Source organism: Quercus lobata, chromosome 1, assembly GCF_001633185.2.
Source record: "Quercus lobata isolate SW786 chromosome 1, ValleyOak3.0 Primary Assembly, whole genome shotgun sequence".
In the NCBI taxonomy this organism is placed as follows: Eukaryota; Viridiplantae; Streptophyta; class Magnoliopsida; order Fagales; family Fagaceae; genus Quercus; species Quercus lobata.
In genome coordinates this window covers 37875460-37897946 of record NC_044904.1, presented here as the reverse complement: position 1 = coordinate 37897946, position 22487 = coordinate 37875460, and the positions used below count along the sequence as shown (strand labels likewise).

Below are 22487 nucleotides of genomic sequence, written 5' to 3'. Positions count from 1 at the left end.
AGCCCATACCCTTAAAAGACATTACAAACCAAGACCCACATATCTACTCCACTCAGGCCCAAGTTGGTAAGAAATGGACTCGGATCCAAAGGCCTCCCATTACCTCAAAATCACATGAACTTAACCTCATTATAGGCAAAAGAAGTTCCCATTCTTTCCCAGATCACACTTCCTCCCCAAAACGCAGAGCCATTGAAGCTCCCCTTACTGATGAAAACCCTCTTCCAACGGCGGCGGCTAACTTCCAGCCCCGCCGGCAACCATGAGTTGGCTATGCTGGAACGTGCGAGGGCTTGGGAACCGGCGCACCGTTCAAGAGCTCGAAGCTTTAGTTCGAGCACAAGATCCCGTTGCCCTGTTTTTGGCTGAGACGTGGGAAGATGAAGATAGGCTTCGCAGTTTGTGTAACAAATTAAACTTCGATCATGCATGGATTGTTCCTCGGATCAACAGTACTGGGTGTCTCAGCCTCTTTTAGAAAAAGACAATCCACATCGAAGTGATCTCCTCCTCGTCGAACCACGTGGATACTATTGTTGGGAATTCCAGTGAGGATCGATGGCGTTTTACTGGTATATATGGTTTTGTGGATTCAAGAAGGAAGCAAGAAACTTGGTCTCTGTTGCGCCAGCTGCACCGGCGTCTCTCCCTCCCCTGGCTCTGCGTGGGAGACTTCAACGAAATAATGTGGTCGCATGAAAAATTGGGTAGGGGTCCAAGACAAGAAAACATGATGAAGGCGTTTAAGGAGGTCTTGGATGAGTGCGGTCTAATGGATTTAGGCTTTAGAGGTGAGAAATACACCTGGAAAGGAAAACGCCTCGGTGGTTTGGTTCTGGAGCGACTTGATCGGGCAGTAGCGAACAACAACTGGTTTGCTTCCAACCCGGGTACTCAGGTTCAGCACTTACACTCTCACGCATCGGATCATAGACCAATCATAGTGAAGCCGGACAGAATTATTCCCAAACCAAATAGACCCTTCAAATTCAAGAAAATGTGGTTGAGCGACAGGGGATGCTCCGATACAGTCATCTCGGCTTGGGGTAACTCTGCTCCGGATACTACCATGGCCTAGGTTGCAGGTAAAATTAAACTCTGTGGTGATAGACTTTCCATTTGGAGTAAACAATCTTTTGAGTGTATTAAGAAAATGATTGAAACTAAAAGTAAACTGCTTGCTAAAGCTGAACTTGCAGTTGCTAGGGGGGGGGGAGGGGGAGACTATGCATTAGTTAAGGCTTTGCAATTGGAGGTTAATGCTTTACTAGACAAAGAAAGCCAAATGTGGGAGCAACGTGCCAGGGCTTTATTTCTAAAATGCAGTGATAGAAACACCAGCTACTTCCACAACAAAGCCTCCCACAGATACCGAAGGAATCGGATTTCTGGCCTTAGAAACAATGCCAATGGGTGGTGCTCAGAGGTGAGCCAGATCAAAGAGATAGCTGTTGAATATTACAACTCCCTCTTCACCTCTTCCAATCCATCGAACATGAATGAAATTCTCGATACAATCCGGCCCTCTGTCTCAAAAGAAATGAATAACCAACTCTCCAAACCGTTTTCAAGAGAAGAAGTGGATACATCTATTAAAGAGATGGACCCCATCAAGGCTCCTGGCCCTGACGGTATGCCTCCGATTTTCTATCATTCTTTCTGGTCTTTACTTGGTGATGATCTATATACTGCTATTTTGGATTGCCTGAATAATTGTAAGATTCCAAAGGAAATCAACCACACTAATATCATCTTGATCCCGAAAGTTAAGTCTCCAGAAAGCATCACTGAGTTCAGGCCTATAAGCCTGTGCAATGTGATATATAAGTTGGTCTCAAAAGCCCTAGCCAATAGGCTTAAAACAATCCTCCCCTTTATCATTTCTGAAAACCAGAGTGCCTTCCAGGCAGGGAAAGTCATCACTGACAATGTCCTTATGGCATTTGAGACCCTTCACTATATGAAACACCATCAAACTGGGAAATTCGGGTTCATGGCACTCAAATTGGATATGAGCAAATCCTACGACCGTTTAGAATGGTCCTATTTAGAAGCCCTGATGAAAAGGATGGGTTTTTGTGATTCTTGGGTCGCCATACTTATTCATACTTTGCACTGAAGGCCTTCATGGCCTCCTAGCCAGTGCAACCGATGCTGGCCTCATTAGGGTTGTTTCCATATGTAAAAAAGGTCCTAGACTGACGCACTTATTTTTTGCAGCTGATAGCGTCGTCTTTTGTAGGGCCTCCCTCGCCGAATGCCATATGATCCAAAAGTTGCTATCTTGTTATGAAAGGGCTTCGGGGCAGATGTTAAATAGGTGCAAAACTAGCCTGTTCTTCAGTAAATCCACGCCTATTGAGATCCAAAACCAAATAAAAGACTCCCTGGGGGTTCAGGACATCAAGCTCTATGAAAAGTATCTCGGTCTCCCTGCTCTAGTCGGTAAGTCTAAGAGAGCCAGTTTGGATTTTATTAAGGAGCGTGTCTAGGCAAAGCTCCAAGGCTGGAAAGAGCAGCTCCTCTCCTAAGCAGGCCGTGAAATCCTTCTTAAAGCTGTTGTCCAAGCAATCCCAGCTTATGCCATGAGCTGCTTTAAGCTCCCCATTTCTCTGTGCAACGACATTGAAGCTTTAATTCAAAAATTCTGGTGGGGGCAGCGAGGCAATCAAAGGAAAATCCATTGGACAAGTTGGAATTCTTTGTGTAAGCCCAAATGTTTGGGTGGATTGGGCTTCAAAGATCTCCAAAATTTTAATGACTTTATGTTGGCTAAGCAAGTTTGGCGTCTTTTGGGCAACGAAGGTTCTCTTTTCCATAGATTCTTCAAAGCTAAGTTCTTCCCGAGTGGAAGTATTCTCGATGCCAAGGTTGGGATTGGTTCTTTTTCCTGGAAAAGCATCCTCAAAGGGCGTGATGTGATTAGTAAAGGGCTGCGTTGGAGAGTGGGCAACGGCTCAGAGATCCGGATTTACCATGACAATTGGCTCCCTGACCCACACCTTAATCGAGTTCTGTCTCCCCCAGATTTTCTCGGTATTGATGCTAGAGTTTCAGTGCTGATGGATGGTGTCAATAGATGCTGGCTGCATGAGGTAATAGACAACCTCTTCTTACTACACGAAGCGAAAATAATCAAATCTATTCCTATCAGCTTGGTGGATTACGAAGATAAAATTTTCTGGCCTTTGACTGCTAACGGTGAATACTCGGTTAAAACTGGATATAGACTCCTTATGAATCTAGGTGCCAGCGATAACCCGAGCTCCTCGGACATTACCCAATCCAAGCAAATCTGGAAAGCGATCTGGAACCTGAAAGTTCCAAACAGAGTAAAAATATTAATTTGGCGGGCGGGTCTGGATGCTCTGCCTTCTCGGGTGAATTTGGTTAAAAGAAAGGTGCTGTGTGACCCGGTCTGTCCCAACTGTGGTCTTGAGCAAGAGACAATTCTTCATGCTCTCTGGTCTTGTCTGGCCTTAGCTAAGGATTGGACTTTACACTTCACTTGGCTAACCAGGCAAACCAGGCTCTACTCCAATTTCGTGGACATTATTCAAGCTTGCTGCTCTAGGAGTGATTGCTTTGATTTATTTGCAATCATCACTTCGATTATTTGGACCCGCTGAAATAGATTGAGAGTTGGGGAGATAACTGTCCCACTGCAAAGAATCAATTCCTTGGCCCGTGACACCCTTCAGGAATTCCATGATGCTAATCCACTCCCCTGTGGCCCTTCCCCTTCTCCCATCCCTGTCAAATGGTCTCCGCCTCCCGAAAGCTGGGTGAAAGTTAACTTAGACGGGGCTTTATTCAAGGAGACTGACTCTGCTGGGCTGGGAGTAATTATTAGAAACGACCTTGGTCTAGTAATGGCTGCCTCATCACAAATCATTCTGTTGCCTACCTCGGTAGAGATGGTGGAAGTGCTGGCAGCTCGCAATGCCATCTATTTAGCTCGGGAGCTTCAGTTTAACAAGGTAATTGTTGAAGGTGACTCGGAAGTGGTGATAAAGTCTCTAAATAGCTCAAACTTCTCCTCCACCAGCTTTGGGCATGTAGTTCGAGATATCAAGATTGCATCTGTAGCTTTCAGTGAAATTATTTTTTGTCATACTCGCAGACATGGCAACAAAGTAGCCCATTCGATTGCTAGGCGAGCTTGTAAATTTTCCCCTTTTATTGTCTGGATGGAGGATGTTCCTCCAGACATCCTTTCTGTGTACTCATCTGAATTAGTTTAATGAATATTTCTCCCCCCCCTCGTCTTCCTGGGGTGGTTTCTCAAAAAAAATAGTGTAGAGTGTAACAAATATCTTTAATTCATTTATTTTTGGAATGAGACAACTACACGCATTGCTCTAATTTTATATATATATATATATATGTTTTTTTTTTTAATAAACAGTAATACTTATTAGACGCTATCAAAAAAAAAAAAGTAATATTTATTAGACTTATGCTCAATATATTGGATCTGTCACAATGATGACATGCGGCCCAAGCCAAGTCCACTTTTCAAAAATCCCACTTATGACATTCATTTATTTTTCAGATATGATAACTTTTGAGTTTTTTAGTTTTAATTTCTGGTCAAATAAATCTTGTTTCTACAATGAATTATTACATTCATTTATTTTCATATATTGCAGTGGGGGTGTGTCCATCATTGTTTTTGCTGTTTCAAAGTATGCTTAGGGAAAGCAGAAGCCATTCACAGTAATCCCTCCATCAACACAAATGGTTTGACTGGTTATGTAAGAAGCTGCAGGTAGGCATAGGAATGCCACCGAGGAAGAAACCTCCTTTGGCTCTCCAATACGTCTAGGGGTGGCAAAATAAGCCCAAACCCATTTGCCTGCCCAAATCCACCCACTCTAATTGAACCCAAATTCACTCAATTATTATTTCGGTTAAATGGGCATCAACCCAATTAGACCCAGTAATTATTGAGTTTTAACTAAAAACCCATTGAGCCCCATTTAACCCAAAAACAATTAACCCAAATTCAACCCAGCACTTCCCATCCAAAATGAAAATAAAAAACTCAGCCTTACCCCACTTTCAGCCCCTCTTCTCTTCTTCCATTTTCTAGGGTTTCCAAGTTTGAAAAAAAAATCCCATTTTCCCAAGAAACAAGCAGAGAACAAAGGGACAAAGCAAAGCAAAAAAACCGGTACAACCACCACTACGCGGCGGCTCCAGCTTCGCCAGGCCCACCTCACCATCGCTACAAAGGCGGGTCGGGTTGGGTCGAGCCGTGAAGCCCCAGCCGAACCCATTGCTGACGATGTCGTTCCGGATTCTATGCCACAACATGAAGGCTGGAGGGGTGATCGGGAAGTCTAGGAGCGTCATCAAGTCGATTCGGCAGCACACCAGTGCGTGGATCAACGTGCATGAGCTGATCCCTAGGGACGAAAAGCGGATCACCGAGATCTCTGACACGCACCGACGTGTGGATTACTGTGAGAAGGGTTTTGGTGTAGAATGGTGAGAGGAGTGTAGAGAGTTTTTGGTGGGAGGTTGAGTCTAGGAGTCTACTTTCACTTCCACTTCTATTTCTTGGGGAGTGTTTGGTTGCTGAGAAAATTGGAGTTTGAGATTTGATGAAAATTGGTTGTAGAGAGTTTTTGGTGGGAGGTTGAGTCTAGGAGTCTACTTTCACTTCCACTTCTATTTCTTGGGGAGTGTTTGGTTGCTGAGAAAATTGGAGTTTGAGATTTGATGAAAATTAGAGTTTGGGATTCCTGTGATTTTTTTTTTTTTTTTTTTTGGAGATTTGATGAAATTTTTCAACCTCACTTTTTGAACCAGAGAAGGATAAGGCTAGGTGGAGTAGTGAGATTTGAGTTTTTCACTTTAGGGGTATTTTGGTAATTTTGATAGTTGGGTAATTGGGTGGGTTGGGGTTTATCCATAATAATTAGGTTGGGTTGGGTTTGGGTTAGAAGCAAATTAGTTAAATGGGTTTTAATGGGTAAATAAATTTTATATACCCAACCTAATTATGCCCACCCCAAACCCATCCATTTGACACCCCTAAATACGTCCAAGAGGGATTTGACAATTAACAGCCTCCAAAAACTTTTCATTGCTCAGAAACTACTAAGAAGATAATATACAAATAAAAAATTATCAATGATCTCCCAATACTCCATGAAAAATTACTGATTTTCTCAAAATATTAAACGTTTAGAAAATAATGAATTTTAATCTTTTAACCATTAAAATTATTTTGTCAGGTTAGTCTTGAACTACTTATTATTATTATTATTATTATTTGTTTCTTTTTTATACTTTTTCAGTTTTTGGTTGGCATGCCTAACTCAGAAAAATGACCACTAATGCAAGATACTAGAGTACCGTACTAATTAAGGTTAAATCTGGTAAATTGTTCACAGTTCTTAGTACATGAATAAACTTCAATCAGTATTTGTTACAAATATTTTTATACTGAGGATGTCATGTATTAGTGCCCATTAGTCTGTAACCTCCTGTATATGTGTTGTTAATTAATGGAGGCATACTAATTCTGACAGAAATAAAATATGGCTATCCTGTTAACATATGTGAGTATAGTGATTAAAATACTAGCATTTTTGCATGTTTAGAGGCATATAGGCACGTGTGTGTATAATAATAATAATAATATTGTCGCTCAATGGCCATTTCTTCATGTTTTCAAGAAAGACATTTATAATTCAAATTATTATTATTATTATTTAAAAAAAAAAAAAAAAAAAAAAAAAAAAACAACCTTTCTCCTTGTGAAAGTAATTTAAGTATCACACATACTACGTACGCACCTAGAAATGTTGCATGAGGTATTCACCAATTTGGATACAAATTAGCAAAGTTACAAATAAGGATAAATTATTACTAAGAACTTTTGTATTTTCTACTTTAGTGTGGTAAGATTTGTTGGGGAGATAAACACCTTAGGAGACTCCTTGAGTAATTCATATAACGGATAAAGACACATTTTAACCCAAAAGGTCTAAGCTCCAATGGGTTTGTGCTTTTTTTTTTTTTTTTTTTTTTTTTTTGAGAGAGTGTTTCAACCTATAGTGTCCGCTCCTAGCTCTTTATCATCAGACCAAGACACCAATTAATTTTTGGTGTAGGCAGGGATTGAACCAATGGGTTTGTGCTTAATTATGTTATATTAACTACTTATTCTTCTCATCATTATTCAATGTGGGACTTCACTCACACATGTAACCCAATAATCTCCCTCTTATGTGTGAGTCTCTGCCTCTTTGTAAGCTTTAAGACCTCTCTGTGGGCCATGGATAAGTCCTACTTGCTCCCCCTCGCCGAATGAGTTTATTTTATTTTATTTTTTTTTAATCTATGGGTCTCTATGTGTCAACCCTGCACGTCTTTTATCCTTCATGGGAACCTCGCATTTCATCATTATCTAGCACCATTGGCAATAATACTCCTTTGTTGGGCCTTTTCCAAGATCGTTTATGTGGGCTTCATGGGCTTGCTTGTTGCAATATATCGTCTTTGCTCCAACTGCAAAAGGGACCCGCCCTGCTCCATTTGCAAAAGGGCATCAAGTGCACATACCCCATTCCCACTCCAACTGTGAAAGGAACCTTGATAACCTTGCCAAAATTTCCTTACATCATTGTGGGCTTTGATACCACTTGTTAGGGGAGATAAACACTTTGGGGAGACTCCTTGAATAATTAATATAACATATAGAGGCATTTTAACCTACAAGGCCTAAGCCCCAATGGGTATGTGCTCAATTATGTTATATTAACTACTCATTATTTTCATTATTATTCAATGTGGGACTTTACTAATATGTGTAACCCAACAAGATTTATTACAAAGTATTTGAAAATATATACTTTCTTCCCAAGTGTTAAATTTAGGCTAACAAAACTTTTGTAACAATAAACCTCATCACTTAGCACATTTAACAATTATAATGTGGGGGGACTGTTTAGACTGGGGAATTTGGAGTTAATGGCGTTCAGCTGAAAACAAATCAAAACACAGCTACGACTAAAAGAAAAATAAAAAAGAGAGAAATGTGGTGTCGTAGGGCCAACGCGATTGGTCCGTACTTCTCTCTGGAACCCCTTGGATATTTGTTTGGACCGAGCCATTTCAAAGACTGAGTCAAAGGTCCTTGAGAGCCTTTAGACAATGGGTCTCTTGATTCGAGTTGTTAGGGTCATAGTTTTCATGCGTGGACATATCCTTTGACAAAACACACTTTACTTATAATTGGGTAGTTCTAAGTGGTTTCTAGAATATCATGAAGTATGTTTAGTAAATAAGATAAGTAATATTATTGAAGACATGAAGACTGCACCACGAAACAAGTGAAGAAAAGCTAAAAAAGTGAACCTTGACACTAGTTTCGAGACTAGCATTTATTGAGAATAAATGAAGTACCTCGATACTAGTCTTGACTCCTCTCGATCTATCAAGCTTCGTAGATCCAAAATTCTCAAATTTATTTTTTGGCTCATGATAACTTGGATTACTAGAGTTTCGTTCATTAAACTCGTAGGGGATATAAAAACTTTATTTTAAAGTCATCATAAGACACAGAGACTCAGTTAAAGAAGCTACTATGTTCTTATGTGACTTAGGGTTTTGTAACCAAGTGCTTCCAGATCTTTAACGTGTATTAAAGTGAAGAACTTTGTATTCAACAACAAACATTGGTTGCTGGAAAGTTATTCATGTACTGAGATTTGTGCAAAGGAAGAAGTCTCTACAAGAACAAGTTCAATTGGGGATTGGAGGGAAGGTTCAACTGTATGTTAGACCTTAGGTAGTCCAAGGTAGTGGTAAGATTCCTTATACTTGTAACCGCTTGATTCTTGATTAGTTATTCTTGATAAGTTATTCTTGATAGTGGTGACCTGAAAATCACCTGGTTGAGTTTTTGTCTTGTGAGAGGTTTTCCCTACTTTTCAACAAATCACCTTGTCAAAATGAATTTCTGGCACACTTTAGTTTATTTGGTGATTTGTTTGTGTCTTCACAATTTGCATGTAATTTAACCTAGTTAATCAACTTGGGTAATTGAATTAATTAACCTAGGTCAATTTATAACTCTACACGGGTACTTAGTATCCGGAAAAGAAAAATCACTATTTCTCGAGGAGAGAACCAACTGATCAAGAAAAGATAACTTTAGAGGGAAGGGATCTATCACCTCCACAGTAATGCTACCACTTACTAAGAACAACTCTACATTGAATGTTAAGTGACCTGTTTAAATAGAAATGGGGATAGATTTTAGCCTATACGCTCTTAGCTGACCTAATGACGACATGTATGAATTGTCAAGAGCTCACTAAGTCACTATCACTATCCTCTATTCTCATGGGAGCAAGACAATTACGCCTATAAATACCTCCGCTTCTCATCGCAGGAGAGGAGGTAGAAAGCATAAGAAAAGGAGAGTCATTAGTCCCTGTTTGATAAGAGAGTTTATGTATTGGCTTTCAAATTAAGGTGATTACTGTGCTTTAAAAAATGTTGTAAAGATAAGCGTTTAAAGTACTCATAATGCAAAAAATATGTTTGGTATTATGTTTTTAAAAACATATTTTCAAAAGTGAAAAAAAAAAAAAATTGAGTGTTTGGTATGACTATATATTTTTTTATATTAAATACGTGTGTTTTATGTGTTGTCAACATCATATAGGTCCCACAGTCTTTAAATTAATTATAACAATATTACTCAAAATTGTTACTTGAAAACTAAAAACTCCTCTTGAGGTGTTTTTAAAATATGGTTTTTAAACACTCTAAATTAGAATTTGTGATTCAAACACTCTTTGTTAAACTTTGCTACCAAGCATATATATTGTTTTTGGGGCTTACTGCTTTCAGTGTTTGTTTGAACTCTTTGACGAGCCGGCCTTAAGCTATTCGGGCTTAGGGGCACATTGGGTAGAACGAGGAACACTCTTTGTTAAACTTTGCTACCAAAAATATATTTTTTGGGGGGCTTACTGTTTTTAGTGTTTGTTTGAACTCTCTAACTGAGCTGGCCTTAAGCTATTCGGGCTTAGGGGCACATTGGGTAGAATTCAGAACTAGGGAAAGGGGAAATTATCCTGCTATCGAGTTGTAATTTTTGGGTTTCATTAGTTGTTCATTCAATAAAAACAGATATATTGTATTGGGTTATTTCTCATTTTGACCCAATAAAATAAATGTGTCCAACTTCGTGGTCAAGTGCTATCATACACAAGGAAAGTAGTCTTACAGTTTCATCAGCCAAGGGGGTTTTGATAACCCATGGTGCAACAGAGTTACTTCTTATGTTATCCTTTGCCCACTCACATGCAAAATTTTTTGCTAGTTGATTCAACCCTCCTACAAATAAATATTTGGCAAAAGTTAATTGCCCCATTTAACTAACATTTAAAAGCTTGCGATAAAATTAAAAGACAAATATCAAAAGAGAATTACCTTTAGTTGTAGCATGAATAGATACTCCAAGAGTTAGGCCTACTACACCAGCAACGGAAGAAACAAAAACAATGCTTCCTGCTCCTGAAGCTTTCAGAAGAGGAAAAGCAAGTTGGCACATGTGATAAGCAGATTCAAGATTGGTACACATGAGAAATGAGAAATCTTCAGCTGTGTACTCTGTGGTTTGTTTTGGCATGTTGGTTCTCACGTTGTTTATCTGAAACCAGATATTAATAAGGACATTAGCCCAATAAGGCTATAGTAATTACTAATTAAAGCTCTCATACGTAAAAATGAAGTGATTTTTAGGCACTCCTAGAGCACAGTGAATTATGCTCACTCCTCTTATATTCATGATGGAGCTTACCATGAATGGTGAGAGGGAGCACAATTTCTCAGTGTTTCGAAAGTACCTAAGAATTTTCCATAAAAATGAATATAAATAGTATATTGAATATTGTAAATTGCAATCACTTAGTTGTTCGAAAAGAATTTTTAAAAAAAAAAACTTAGATGCTATTTGAATGATATATAAGTGTGTGTGAAAGTCTCACATAAATTTTTTTTTTTTTTTTTTTGAGGAATTAATATAATACAATTGAATATAAATTTATAGATTTAAGCTTTTAGGTTAAGTGATGTCACTATAACTAAAATTGAATTAATCCCAAATATGGCAATGACCATATGGCCACTTATCAAGGAAATAAGTGCACAGATTCTTTCTTTTAAAATTATTCTTCCAATGCAAATTAACTTGTTTTTATCATTGACCTCAAAAAAATGAACATGCTTTTCTAAATATAATGGAAGCCAAAGGTTATAGCACATAAAAGAACATTTTTATGAATAAAAGAATACAGATTCCTGAAGTTAAACTTTTGATGGTTAGGTGTTAGAAAATAGGGTGATCGATCCTTTACACTATACCAAATTTTGTGTATCGTATAAAATGCCATGTAAAGCAAAAATGGTGAGGAAATAGAGGACTTACAAGGATGCTGAGTTTGCCATTAAATAGGGAGGAAACTATGCTGATTAGCTCCTTTCGTTGGGCTCGTGATGCTACATCGGAAACTGAACCAGTGACTCGAAATCCCTTTGTCTTCCATTCATGTAAGCATACATTGAGCTGGGCCTCATCTCGAGAACATGTGTGTACGGAAGCCCCTAGGCTTGCTAATTCCTCAACAACAGCATACCTAATCACAACATGTAGCTCTAAGTTATAATAGAATTTTAGAAAACAAAAGTAAATTTAAAAAAAAAAAAAAGCATTTCATGTGAAAAAAAAAAAAAAAAAAAATTCTAGTTGACAAGTAGTATAATTTTTAAAATATATGACAATATTAACAAGAAATAGAGAAAATATAAGAGAGATAGAACTTAAAATGCTTAACTTGGTTCGGTTTTAGGTCCAACATTCACAGCGTAAAGTTCTAATTAAATGGTATTGTATATTGACTTTATATGTATTACAATTTTTTTTTACTCAAAGGTATACATGTAGTACACTAATCCTATGTTAATCCATGATTTACTGAAATGCAACTACATAATTTTCTAAACAAAAAAAAGTCACTTCACATGACCATTTATCTATATATACTATAAAACCAAAGCCTTCTCTGGCACCACCCATCTCTAGTACCACCTTTGTCAGTTCCACCCATCTCTCACTCATAACAGTTTCTCCCCCTCTCACCCTTAGTTCTTCACACTGCCAACCAAGTCTGCCACTCTCGCCATCAATCAATTTTTTTTTCTCCCCAATATGGGTTTTGGGATGGTTTGTGGGTGCCAATCTCAATTTCTACCTTGATTTTACGGAAAATATTTTACACCTGATAGGGTGTTTGGATGGATCGGAAAATACGGTCAACTGTAAAATTTTGACCCTTTTAGATCAAAGAGAGCCTCAAGTAGAGAGTGCCCTGAAAATGGTGCAGTAGCTCACCTATTGTAAGTGCCACAGTTATGCCATCAAGTCCTACCAGCGCTAGGTCGTCAAGACTCAGGTAAAAACTATTGAACTTTTTTTAAAAATCTTAAAATTTTAATATTGGGCTTTTATTTTTGTTTTGAAAGCTGGTGTTTTAGTTTGATTTTGAAAGCTCAGATTTGTGTAAAAATACAAGAGCTTGTTTAGACCACCAAATTAAAATTACGGATAAATTTTACTCTAACTTATACTAAATGCGGAACAAGAGTAAAAAAGCGCAAACAACTGTTATCACTACCCTAAGCCATTCATCCATTATCAACAATAAAAGGAAAGCTTAAGAGTAGGGAAGAGAGATGCAAACACAAGATAACACCGAGACGTGTTATTAAAGAGAAAAGTAAAGAACTTGGTGAAAAACCTCTTCGCGACCCTCCAAGTCGAAATCGATTCACTAGAGAATAAAGTTGGAGTACACGAATAACAAAAGACACTCCAACCCTAGTCTACACCATGTACTTGACCCCTCCAAACTCCTGCTACCAATTGGCTTTTCGGAACCTTGTCTTCTCTAACTTTCTAGATCCCGCAATTTAACCCGATTACATCTGCCAATGAATGGCTCATTTCAATACTTCCCAGTAGCACCAAATTCTCACTTTACACTTTGAATGGGTGTGGTAAGTGTTTGAGCTATCAACCTCTCAAGGATGTAGAGATGGAGAGGTAGGAGTTGAGGAAAACTACAAGGAAATGTGTAGATGATTATGGGTATAACAATCTCTGACTCTTATGTGTATATTCTAGGGTTTTCTCTCTGAAAAGCATTCCTTACAATTTGTGGGTAATGAGGGTATATATAGTGTGGGTAAAGACTTGGTAAAGAAAACATAACACTTTGCCAAACAAAAAGTTTCGCGAGTATTTCGCAGGATGGCCTTTCCCTCGAGACACTTGTGAAAACCTCTAGGATGGCATGACCCTTCATCTTCCAGTCATGTACTCTACACGTGGCTCTTTCGCGAGTAAGCTTCTCGAGAGACACTCGTGAAATCAACTTGTTCATCCTTTTAATCTTGAGTTTTCACACTCTCTCACACTCATTCCTTACAATTGAAAACCCACATACATATAGGGAAAAATGATTGAAGAAATTACAATCAAATTTGGCATGAAATTAAAGCCAAAACAAAATAGTTGTAAATTACAACTTTACAGATTTTTTAATAAGGGTTTGTGTTAATGTTTGTGTTTTTGTGTGGATTTTTAAGGTGAGAAGTTGGTGTATCAGACCACTAAGAAGAGGGCAAGTGGACCCAAGTGCTCTGTCACTGCTAAGAAAATCCAAGGGGTATGTAGTGTGTATGTGTATGTGTGTGTGTATATATATATATATATATATATATATATATTTGTGTTTTGGTGTATTGGGTCTTTTGCTAAATTTGAAAACGTATCTTTGATTTATAGTTATATGCTATGTCAATTTGTGATTGTAATTTTGCTATTTGTGAATCTATAACTTGTGTTGTGGTGGATGATATAATATATGAGTGCATTGTAGTTATTATGGTTATGGTTTCATTTTTGTATTGGTTGATTATAGGAACCTAATTTGTGGTAATGTGTTGGTGAATGGTTTAGTAATTGATGTGAGAAAGACAGGAGTCCATGTTGGTGATAATATGTCTCAATCTTGGAAATGTGTATATATGTGGTTCCTAAGTGAGGTAATATGCTCAACGTATAGGATTGTAATATTGATGTTGTACTTTTACATTGCATTTGACCAAATGTCTTGGGACTCACATCTAACATTTATTTGAACTTCATTGTTGATTAATCAGTGTCTGCATGGTGTTATGATGGTTAATATGTAGTGTTGTGCCCTGAATTATAGTGTAACTATAATGTCTGTGGCATTTGACACACTTTTGAGGAACGAGGATGTATGGATCAACAGTTGCATTGCATATTTTGAAGTTGATTTTGACATTGGAAAGTGTAATTATATCTAAGCTGGATACCCCCAACCCCTAAACCAAAAAAGTGATGCTGCTGTTGGGAATTGAGCTTGACTCTGAACAAGCTTGCTTATATATGAACTAATCATTTGAATTACATGCAATATAAACAAAATTAGTAAAATATTCTTCTTAAAATTTTATTTTTAATAATTTTTTCCGTACATTGCACGGGTTAGTGACAAATTTACCTATATTTAGAAATCTTCAGAAGGAATGCATTTCAAGCTTAAAATAGCAGGAAGAAAGAAAAGAGTATTAGATAGAGAAAGAACCTGATTCCTTTAGTGCCACCAGTAACAAGAGCAATCATTCCTTGAAGTGACCATCTGTTTTCTCTATTTCCGATTTCTGCCTCTACCATTTATCTCCGTCAATCTATTACTAATGTTTGCTATAAGCCTATAAGGCCTAAAATGGTCAAAACCTTTGTGCCACCCGGAGAAACAAACAAGCTGGGTATTATGGTCTCAGCTTGTAACATAAAAATTTATTGTGAAAATGTGGAAATGTCTATACTGGGACTCAATGCGTTTTGTTTCATCCGAGAGTCGTCACTATCAATAATCATCCAGTCATCTTGCTTTTTGTTTTTGTTCCAGCTGTCGGTTCTCATCAGGTTGTTTGTAGTTCTTTGGTTGTTTTGTTGTTGCTCTTTGAGCTCTGTTTTAATGTTGCGTGTTGAATGGGTTTGTAGTCATGTGTATGAAGTCTTTATGTTTATCTAATAAAGCACCTATTACGCGAAAAACAAAAAAAAAAAAAAAAAATTGTGAACCTGTAGCCCACACGCGGTAAATTAGACTCTTCTAATTAATGTCCACCACATAATTTCATATATATGATGGATACGAGCAACAGTGTTCAATTTTTTCACCCACCCGTTAGTGGTGGTCCAGACAGGGATGTTAATTACGTGAGTGTGATGATTAATAAAGAGAAATGTTATTTACATCATGAGCTGCTTCCAACTCCCTAAGAATCTATGTAATGATCTCGAAAGCGTGATGAGAAATTTCTGTTGGGGCCAAAAGGAGAAAGAATCCAAAGTCCCCTGGGTTAGCTGGAGGAAAATGTGTAAATCAAAGCTTCACAGTGGGATGGGCTTTAGGAACCTTGAGGCTTTCAACTTGGCAATGCTAGCCAAGCAAGGTTGGAGAATGTTGTCAAACCCAAGCTCTCTTGTTGCTCGAGTATTCAAGGCAAGGTACTTCCCTCATGATGAGATACTTAATTCTAAGAAGGGAACCAGCCCCTCTTATGCTTGGAGAAGAATCCATATTAGCCTTGATGTGCTAAGGAAGGAGACAAGGTGGAGAGTGGGCAATGGTAGAAGAATCCATATTTGGGAGGACAAGTGGCTACCAACTCCAACAACCTACAAAGTGACCTCCCTTCCAACAGACTTTGAGGATTTCCCTATGGTTGTTTCTCTTATTGATTTGGATACCAGATGGTGGAAAGCAGACACGGTAAGGTCATTGTTTCTTCCCTTCGAAGCTAGCACAATCCTTAAGATCCCCCTAAGCTACAACCTTCCAAAAGATAGCCTAATCTAGGTGGGAAACAAAAAAGGAATTTTCATTGTCAAAAGCGCATATTATATAGCTTGTAATTTGGTAGACACAGCTAAAGGAGGTGAAAGCTCATATAGTGACCTGAGATCTCAGCTTTGGAAGAAAATTTGGCAGTTAAAAATCCCTCCAAAGTTCAAGGTTTTTGCCTGGAGAACTTGTGTGAATGGCCTTCCTACTATGTTAAACCTAAGGACTAGGGCCATTAACTCCCCTGGCTTCTGCCCCCTCTGTGATAAGGCAATAGAAAATCTTCCTCATGCCGTCCTCCATTGTGATCATGCCAAGTAGACCTGGTCTTTATAGCAAGACTATCTAGTGAATTTAGTTTCCTCAATCCTAGACCCAACAGACATCGCCTTGAATCTTCTTGAAAAGGGTACCACCAATGACCTTGAAATTTTCTTCCCCGTGGCCTAGTTTATTTGGTGGAATTGAAATCAGGCAGTGCATGATGATGCAGGTAAGCCACCCTCACAGGTTTGGGAAATAGCTAACAAAACATTGCAGGAGTTCAAGGGATCTTGCACTCCCTCCTCCCCCTTATCAGAATCCCTTTGCCACTAGTTGGTGACCTCCCCTTTTAGGCTTTTTCAAAATCAATGTGGACGGTGTTGCCACTAAGGACAGCAGAAACTCCAATATCGGGTTTATAATTCGTGACTCACATGGCACTGTCATTGCAGCATTGAACTAGGTCCTTGCAGCCCCTTTCACAGCAAAAGTGACTAAAGCTCTCACTTTGCTCCATGGTGCTTTATTTGCCTCGGAAATGGAGGTTTTCCATGCAATCTTTGAGTTAGATGCCCTCTCTCTCATCCAATCAATTAACTTAGGGGCTGTGGGAGGTGAGATCGGACACATTTTGCAGAATATTAAATCTATTGCACTTTCTTTCAACTGGTTTTTGTTTTAGCATTTGAAAAGGGAAGGCAACAGAGTAACGCATGAGCTGGCCAAGAATGCAAGAGTCACTAGTGTCTCAAAAATTTGGAAGGGGGTTAATCCCATTGTAGTGGAACATCTCCTAATTGAGGAGCTCCCTAGCTGACTGTTTGTCCCCCTCTCTATTGTATCTCTTTCTATAGTCCTTAATGTGACTCATAACTCTTTGACAGGTTCTTTACCATCAAAAGTTGGAAACCTGAAACTTCTTGTTGCACTAGACGTTTCATACAACAAACTTTTCACTAAGATTCCAGACCAGCTAGGGGACTGTTTGTCCTTAGAAACACTTTATATGCAAGGAAACTTCTTTGAAGGAACCATTCCTGACCTAAGAAAGCTAAAAGGTATTCAATATCTTGATCTTTCCCACAGCATCTTGTCTGGCCAAATCCCAAGCTATATGGTTAATTTTCCCATGTTGCAAAATTTAAACCTATCTTTCAACAATCTTGAGGGAGAGGTACATGTAAAAGGGGTCTTCAGAAATGCTAGCGCAGTTGAAGTCTATGGTAACAGTGCTCTTTGTGGGGGCATCCAAGAGCTGCATATGCAAGCATGCCCCAGTCAAGGATCCAAGAAACATAGAAAGCATGTTGCTTTTAAGTTGATACTGGCAATAAGCATTGCAGCTGCTTTCTGCTTAACATCAATCTCTTTATTTACTCTTTCCTGGTTGAGAAAGTTGAAGAAGAAATGCCTTTCCATTTCCTCCTTTGGACGCACCTACCAAAAGATTTCTTATGAAGAATTACTCAATGCAACCGATGGATTCTCTTTGAGGAATTTGATTGGTTCAGGTAATTTTGGTAGTGTCTACAAAGGAAAACTTAGTCTAGATGAACCAACTGTTGCAGTCAAGGTACTCAACCTTCAAAAGCAAGGAGCTTCCAAGACCTTCATTGCTGAATGCGAGGCCTTGAGGAACATACTGCATCGAAATCTTGTTAAGATTGTGACCACTTGTTTGAGTATTGATTTTGGGGGCAAAGATTATAAAGCTTTAGTGTATGAGTTCATGCCAAATGGGAGCTTGGAGATGTGGTTACATCCTGAAGATGGGCTCAGCCAACTGAGAAATTTAAATCTTCTCCAGAGAATGAAAATTGCAATGGATGTGGCTTCAGCTTTGCTTTATCGTCATCACCACTGCCAAACTCCTATCATTCACTGTGATCTTAAGCCAAGCAATATTCTTCTCAATGATGATTTGACTGCTCATGTAAGTGATTTTTGGCTTGGCAAGACTCCTTTCGAAATCTAGAAAGGAAGCTTTTCTTAATCAATTAAGTTCGGCCGGAATTAAGGGAACCATTGGATATGTTGCTCCAGGTAATAAGTCATGATTTCACTCATTTTTTAAAGCATACACTGGTAAGGAAAAAAATGAGGAATTAAAGAGAAAATTTTGGCAGTTAATTCCTTCTATAATTACTAAAAGAATGTATCAATAATCAAAGCAAGGAAGCCTATTATATAATATCTACATATACCCTAACCAAATAAGTAGTATCATAGGATTGAGTAAGAATTGTTCTAGTGTATGAGAGTGCTCTGACTTTTTGCAGAATACGGAATGGGTAGTTAGCTTTCAACTAATGGGGATGTATACAGCTTTGGGATTTTCTTGTTGGAAACGTTCACTGGAAGACAACCCCACTGACGAACTATTCAAAGATGACTTGAACCTTCACAACTTTGTCAAGTTGGCATTGCCAGGACGAGCGATGGAGATTCTGGACCAATCAGTTTTCAACAAAGCAGGAGAAAATAAGAATATATTTACATGTCGGAGTGACTGGACATGCGAACATACTGAATGCTTGATATTGGTCTTTCAAATTGGACTTGCATGTTTAGTAGAATCTCTAGGAGATAGAACAGAGATGAGAAGAGTTGCCTTGGAATTGCTTTCAATCAAAGGTAAATTCCTTTCGACTAAAACTCATGAAATGAAAATCCAAAGCTCCGTCAACAAGTAAAATTTCTGAAAAGCATCAATGATTGGAATTTTACTGAAACTCATTTCCAAGTTATATTTATGAGTAAAGACATGTAAATATGTTCGCTTTTCTTATCCCCCCCCCCCCCCCCCCCCCCCCTTTCCTTTTCTCTCTTTTTTCTTTTTTCAAGTTTTACTTCCCCAAGTATCTTTCTCTATTAATTGTACCTCATATATGTATATGATTGTGCATTTTTTATTCTCCGTAAAATTCCTCTTGCTTCACAATTTCTGTCCAGTGTCCGCATGTAAATGTATGGCAATGCTCCTTAATTTGACATCTTTTATACTAGATGAAATGTCTTCAGTGCTCTAGTAATTCGAGAGTCTATTGTATTAAAAAATCTATACATTAATAACATAAAATCAGTCAAAAAACTAAGCTTTTTTGTGCAAGATCTTAATGTTCCAAATAAGCTCTCAAAAGCAACTCCACTTCTACGGAAATGCCCCTAATTGACAATTCATCACTGGTTTCCTTATTTGTGTGTGAGTACAATTTGTCATTACTCTCTAGATCTATGCTGTAGTCCACATGGGGGCATTAGCTTAATCCCTAGTTTGATTGAATTCTTGCCGCTTCAACAATTATTTAGCCAGCGAAAACATCATTCTAGATGGATGATGTGAGATTTTCACAGCCAATGCTGTTCACATTCACCAATAATCCATACATGAGCAATTTCCTCCTCTAAAATGATGGAAGCGATAACGGTCTCTTAGAAGTATCTCTCTATCATAAAGCCCAGATATGAGCTTAGCAACCGAGTGACAGTCCCCACAAACACGAAGATTCTTCACAACTCGAATCGGTTGAGATGGGCCCATACTAATAAGCCCATAGGCAATTGCTAACTTCTCACTGTGAAGGTTTAGGGCCTGCTCTTTCATGTCTTCTTCTTCAACAAGTTGCAGGAGATGGGACTTGTTTGGCACATAACCAACTGACTTCAATTTTGCTGCAATCTCAACCAATTTTGAGTAGATTTCCTTAGATAGCTTGTGAGAATTATCACCAACTAGAAACTCATGAACAATTCCATTGACCTCAATTGAACTACAACCTGGTTCTTTCTTTAGTCCAAAATCTCTCATAATCTTCCTTAACCCTGAAACTCTATCCCATTTCCCTGTTTTAGCATATATGTTCGACAAAAGCACATAGGCTCCATGATTTCTAGGGTCCAACTCAAGCAAATGGCTACAAGCCTGCTCAGCAAGCTCAATATTCCCATGAAGTCTACAGGCCCCAAGCCACCAACTAGAAACTCATGAACAATTCCGTTGACCTCAATTGAACTACAACCTGGTTCTTTCTTTAGTCCAAAATCTCTCATAATCTTCCTTAACCCTGAAACTCTATCCCATTTCCCTGTTTTAGCATATATGTTCGACAAAAGCACATAGGCTCCATGATTTCTAGGGTCCAACTCAAGCAAATGGCTACAAGCCTGCTCAGCAAGCTCAATATTCCCATGAAGTCTACAGGCCCCAAGCAGAGCCCCCCATACAGAAGCGGTAGGAAGTATGGGCATTTTCTCTATCAATTTGACAGATTCTTGCAGACGGCCCGAACGACCAAGAATATCAACCATGCAAGCGTAATGCTTCTCTCCAGGAACAACCCCATAAACTGGCTCCATTTGATAGAATAACCTTTGTCCCTCGTTTACTAATCCTGTGTGGCTACAGGCGCATAATAGATTCGTGAAAGTCACAGCATTGGGCTTGACCTTAGCTTCTAACATCTTTGAGAACAAATCTAATGCAGCCCTCCCATGGCCATGCATTGCCAGACCAGCAATGGTGGCACTCCAAACAAACACATCTTTTCTTTCCACCGAATAAAATACCTCAAGTGCTTTCTCTAGATCCCCACACTTAGCATACATGTCAATAAGAGAGGTAGTGAGATGACAATTTAACTTAATCCCATGTTTCTTTATGTACACATCAATCCACCTGCCTAAATCCATTGCTCCTAACTGAGCAGAAGCTGATAGAGCACAAACAAGAGTGACCTCATCCGGTTTTGCATCCTTACTGAGCTGCAACTCACGAAAAACAGCCAAAGCCTCCTTTGGCTTGCCATTCTGTTCAAAAGCAGAAATCAGTGCATTCCATGCAGCTATATCTTTACTAGGCATTGCATCAAAAACATGTCGAGCCTCATCATATTCCCCTAACTTAGCATATCCATCAAGCATAGTTGTCCAAGAGAAAATATCCTTCTCTTGCATCTTATCAAACAATCTTTTTGCATCTTCAAAGCTCCCACATTTCATATACATATCCAGCATTGCATTACTCAGAGTCAAGTTCAAATTAATCTCATTCCTTTCAATATAGGAACACACCCATCTCCCAAACTCCAAATCCAACTTCTTCGTGCAAGCCGAAAGAACACCCACCATTGTCACATCATTCGGCTTCACATTCTCCTTCTCCATTCCCCTAAATAACTCCAATGCCTCCTCAGGACAACCACCTTGTGCAAAAGCAGTGATCATAGAATTCCAAGAAACCACATCTTTCTGTGGAGTTTTCACAAACACCGCATACGCCAAATCCAAATCCCCACACGAACCATAAAAATGCACGAGTGAATTCAGAATATAGACATCCGAACTAAGCGACGCTTTAATCACCATCCCGTGAAACGCTCTCCCAACCCGAAAAGCTTTGAGCTCCGAAGCCGCTTTGATCACGAAAGGAAAAGTGAATTTGTCAGGAAAATGTTCACAGTGATGAAGCAGTTGCAGAAAGACTAGAAGGCTCTGAGTGGGGTCAGGGCTGGACGCATAAGCACGAATGAGAGTGTTCCAAGTAAAAAGATTTGGTTGAGGAATTTGATCGAACACCTGGCGGGCGTAGTCGAGGCTAGAGAAGGGTGAGAGAGCAGAGGCAGTGATGAGCTTGCCGGCTGAAAAAGGGTCGAAGAAGAGACCTGTACGGAGCATTTGGGAATGGACTTGCTTTAGCTGCTTCGTACTGTTGCATTGGTTGATCAGTGATAGTATTGGATACCGGTCGTTATTGACAGTTGGGGAGAGCGGGTACGGGTTTGGGTTGTTGGACTTGGAGTGACGTGGTAGAGAGACAGGTGGGGTGCTTTGAGTTGCCATCAGTTTTTGGCTCATTTGACAGCCAATTCCATTTTAGTAACCAAACTAGTTATTGGCCGATTTTTTCTTCAATTTATAAATATTATAAGTAGATATCTTATAAAAAGTATGCTGCATTTAGAAGAATTTTTTTTTTTAATTATTACTATATAAAGAGGGTAAAGAGGGTTTTTTATATTAATTTTTGTTGACCTCTTTTAATTTGTGACTAAATTTGATTAGTCTTTTTCCTCCTTTGAAAGCATAAATTGTAAATACCAGAATGAGAAAACCACATCAGCAATTTCAATTAACAACTAATGTAAACTAAAAAAAAAAAAAAAGGTCTACACATCAATAGTTAATAACAACAATGATATTAGATTTGCTATTTAACAAAAATGAAAAACAAAAGCAATTGGAAGCTTATCT

The 22487-nt window shown here is 38.7% G+C and overlaps 3 protein-coding genes across 7 annotated transcripts; 1 reads left to right on the top strand and 2 right to left on the bottom strand.

Moving 5' to 3' along the window:
• Nucleotides 1–4515: 4515 nt before the first annotated feature.
• LOC115953007 (tropinone reductase homolog At2g29290-like) lies at nucleotides 4516–14794 on the bottom strand. Of its 4 annotated transcripts, none has more exons than XM_031070678.1 (6): nucleotides 14706–14794; nucleotides 11459–11666; nucleotides 10462–10681; nucleotides 10239–10365; nucleotides 9171–9206; nucleotides 4516–4824 (listed from the first exon to the last, which is right to left on the bottom strand). In XM_031070678.1, exons 1-6 carry the CDS (start codon nucleotides 14792–14794, stop codon nucleotides 4695–4697), a joined length of 810 nt encoding a protein of 269 aa, XP_030926538.1. In that variant the 3' UTR covers nucleotides 4516–4694. The 4 variants fall into 4 exon arrangements, with proteins under 4 accessions (XP_030926538.1, XP_030926467.1, XP_030926307.1 ...); XM_031070607.1 differs by lacking the exon at nucleotides 9171–9206 and adding an exon at nucleotides 6056–6105 and having other exon boundaries at nucleotides 4516–4827; nucleotides 10256–10365; XM_031070447.1 differs by lacking the exon at nucleotides 9171–9206 and having other exon boundaries at nucleotides 10191–10365.
• Nucleotides 14795–15503: 709 nt separating this feature from the next.
• Nucleotides 15504–18931, top strand: LOC115953482 (putative receptor-like protein kinase At3g47110). The gene is made up of 4 exons (XM_031071161.1): nucleotides 15504–15902; nucleotides 16702–16852; nucleotides 17123–18171; nucleotides 18518–18931. Exons 1-4 carry the CDS (start codon nucleotides 15504–15506, stop codon nucleotides 18929–18931), a joined length of 2013 nt encoding a protein of 670 aa, XP_030927021.1.
• Nucleotides 18932–19319: 388 nt separating this feature from the next.
• On the bottom strand, nucleotides 19320–22136 carry LOC115989452 (pentatricopeptide repeat-containing protein At2g29760, chloroplastic-like). Of its 2 annotated transcripts, none has more exons than XM_031113147.1 (2): nucleotides 20210–22136; nucleotides 19320–19967 (listed from the first exon to the last, which is right to left on the bottom strand). In XM_031113147.1, exons 1-2 carry the CDS (start codon nucleotides 22089–22091, stop codon nucleotides 19609–19611), a joined length of 2241 nt encoding a protein of 746 aa, XP_030969007.1. In that variant the 5' UTR covers nucleotides 22092–22136; the 3' UTR covers nucleotides 19320–19608. The 2 variants fall into 2 exon arrangements, with proteins under 2 accessions (XP_030969007.1, XP_030969000.1); XM_031113140.1 differs by having other exon boundaries at nucleotides 19320–19998; nucleotides 20241–22136.
• Nucleotides 22137–22487: the final 351 nt, after the last annotated feature.

Bases quoted from the DNA above. Each gene is read 5' to 3' on its own strand.
- LOC115953482 (XM_031071161.1), top strand. From the start codon at position 15,504: ATGTGTAAATCAAAGCTTCACAGTGGGATGGGCTTTAGGAACCTTGAG. The intron at 16,853-17,122 runs GTGAGATCGGAC...ACTCTTTGACAG, and splicing joins TAACTTAGGGGCTGTGGGAG to GTTCTTTACCATCAAAAGTT. The intron at 18,172-18,517 runs GTAAGTGATTTT...GACTTTTTGCAG, and splicing joins ATGATGATTTGACTGCTCAT to AATACGGAATGGGTAGTTAG.
- LOC115953007 (XM_031070447.1), bottom strand. From the start codon at position 14,794: ATGGTAGAGGCAGAAATCGGAAATAGAGAAAACAGATGGTCACTTCAA. The intron at 10,682-11,458 runs GTAAGTCCTCTA...ATCTGGTTTCAG, and splicing joins ATGGCAAACTCAGCATCCTT to ATAAACAACGTGAGAACCAA. The intron at 4,825-10,190 runs GTCAAAATGAGA...TGCCACCCCTAG, and splicing joins GGACACATTTATTTTATTGG to ACGTATTGGAGAGCCAAAGG.
- LOC115989452 (XM_031113147.1), bottom strand. From the start codon at position 22,091: ATGAGCCAAAAACTGATGGCAACTCAAAGCACCCCACCTGTCTCTCTA. The intron at 19,968-20,209 runs GTGGCTTGGGGC...AGTTTCTAGTTG, and splicing joins TGTTCATGAGTTTCTAGTTG to GTGATAATTCTCACAAGCTA.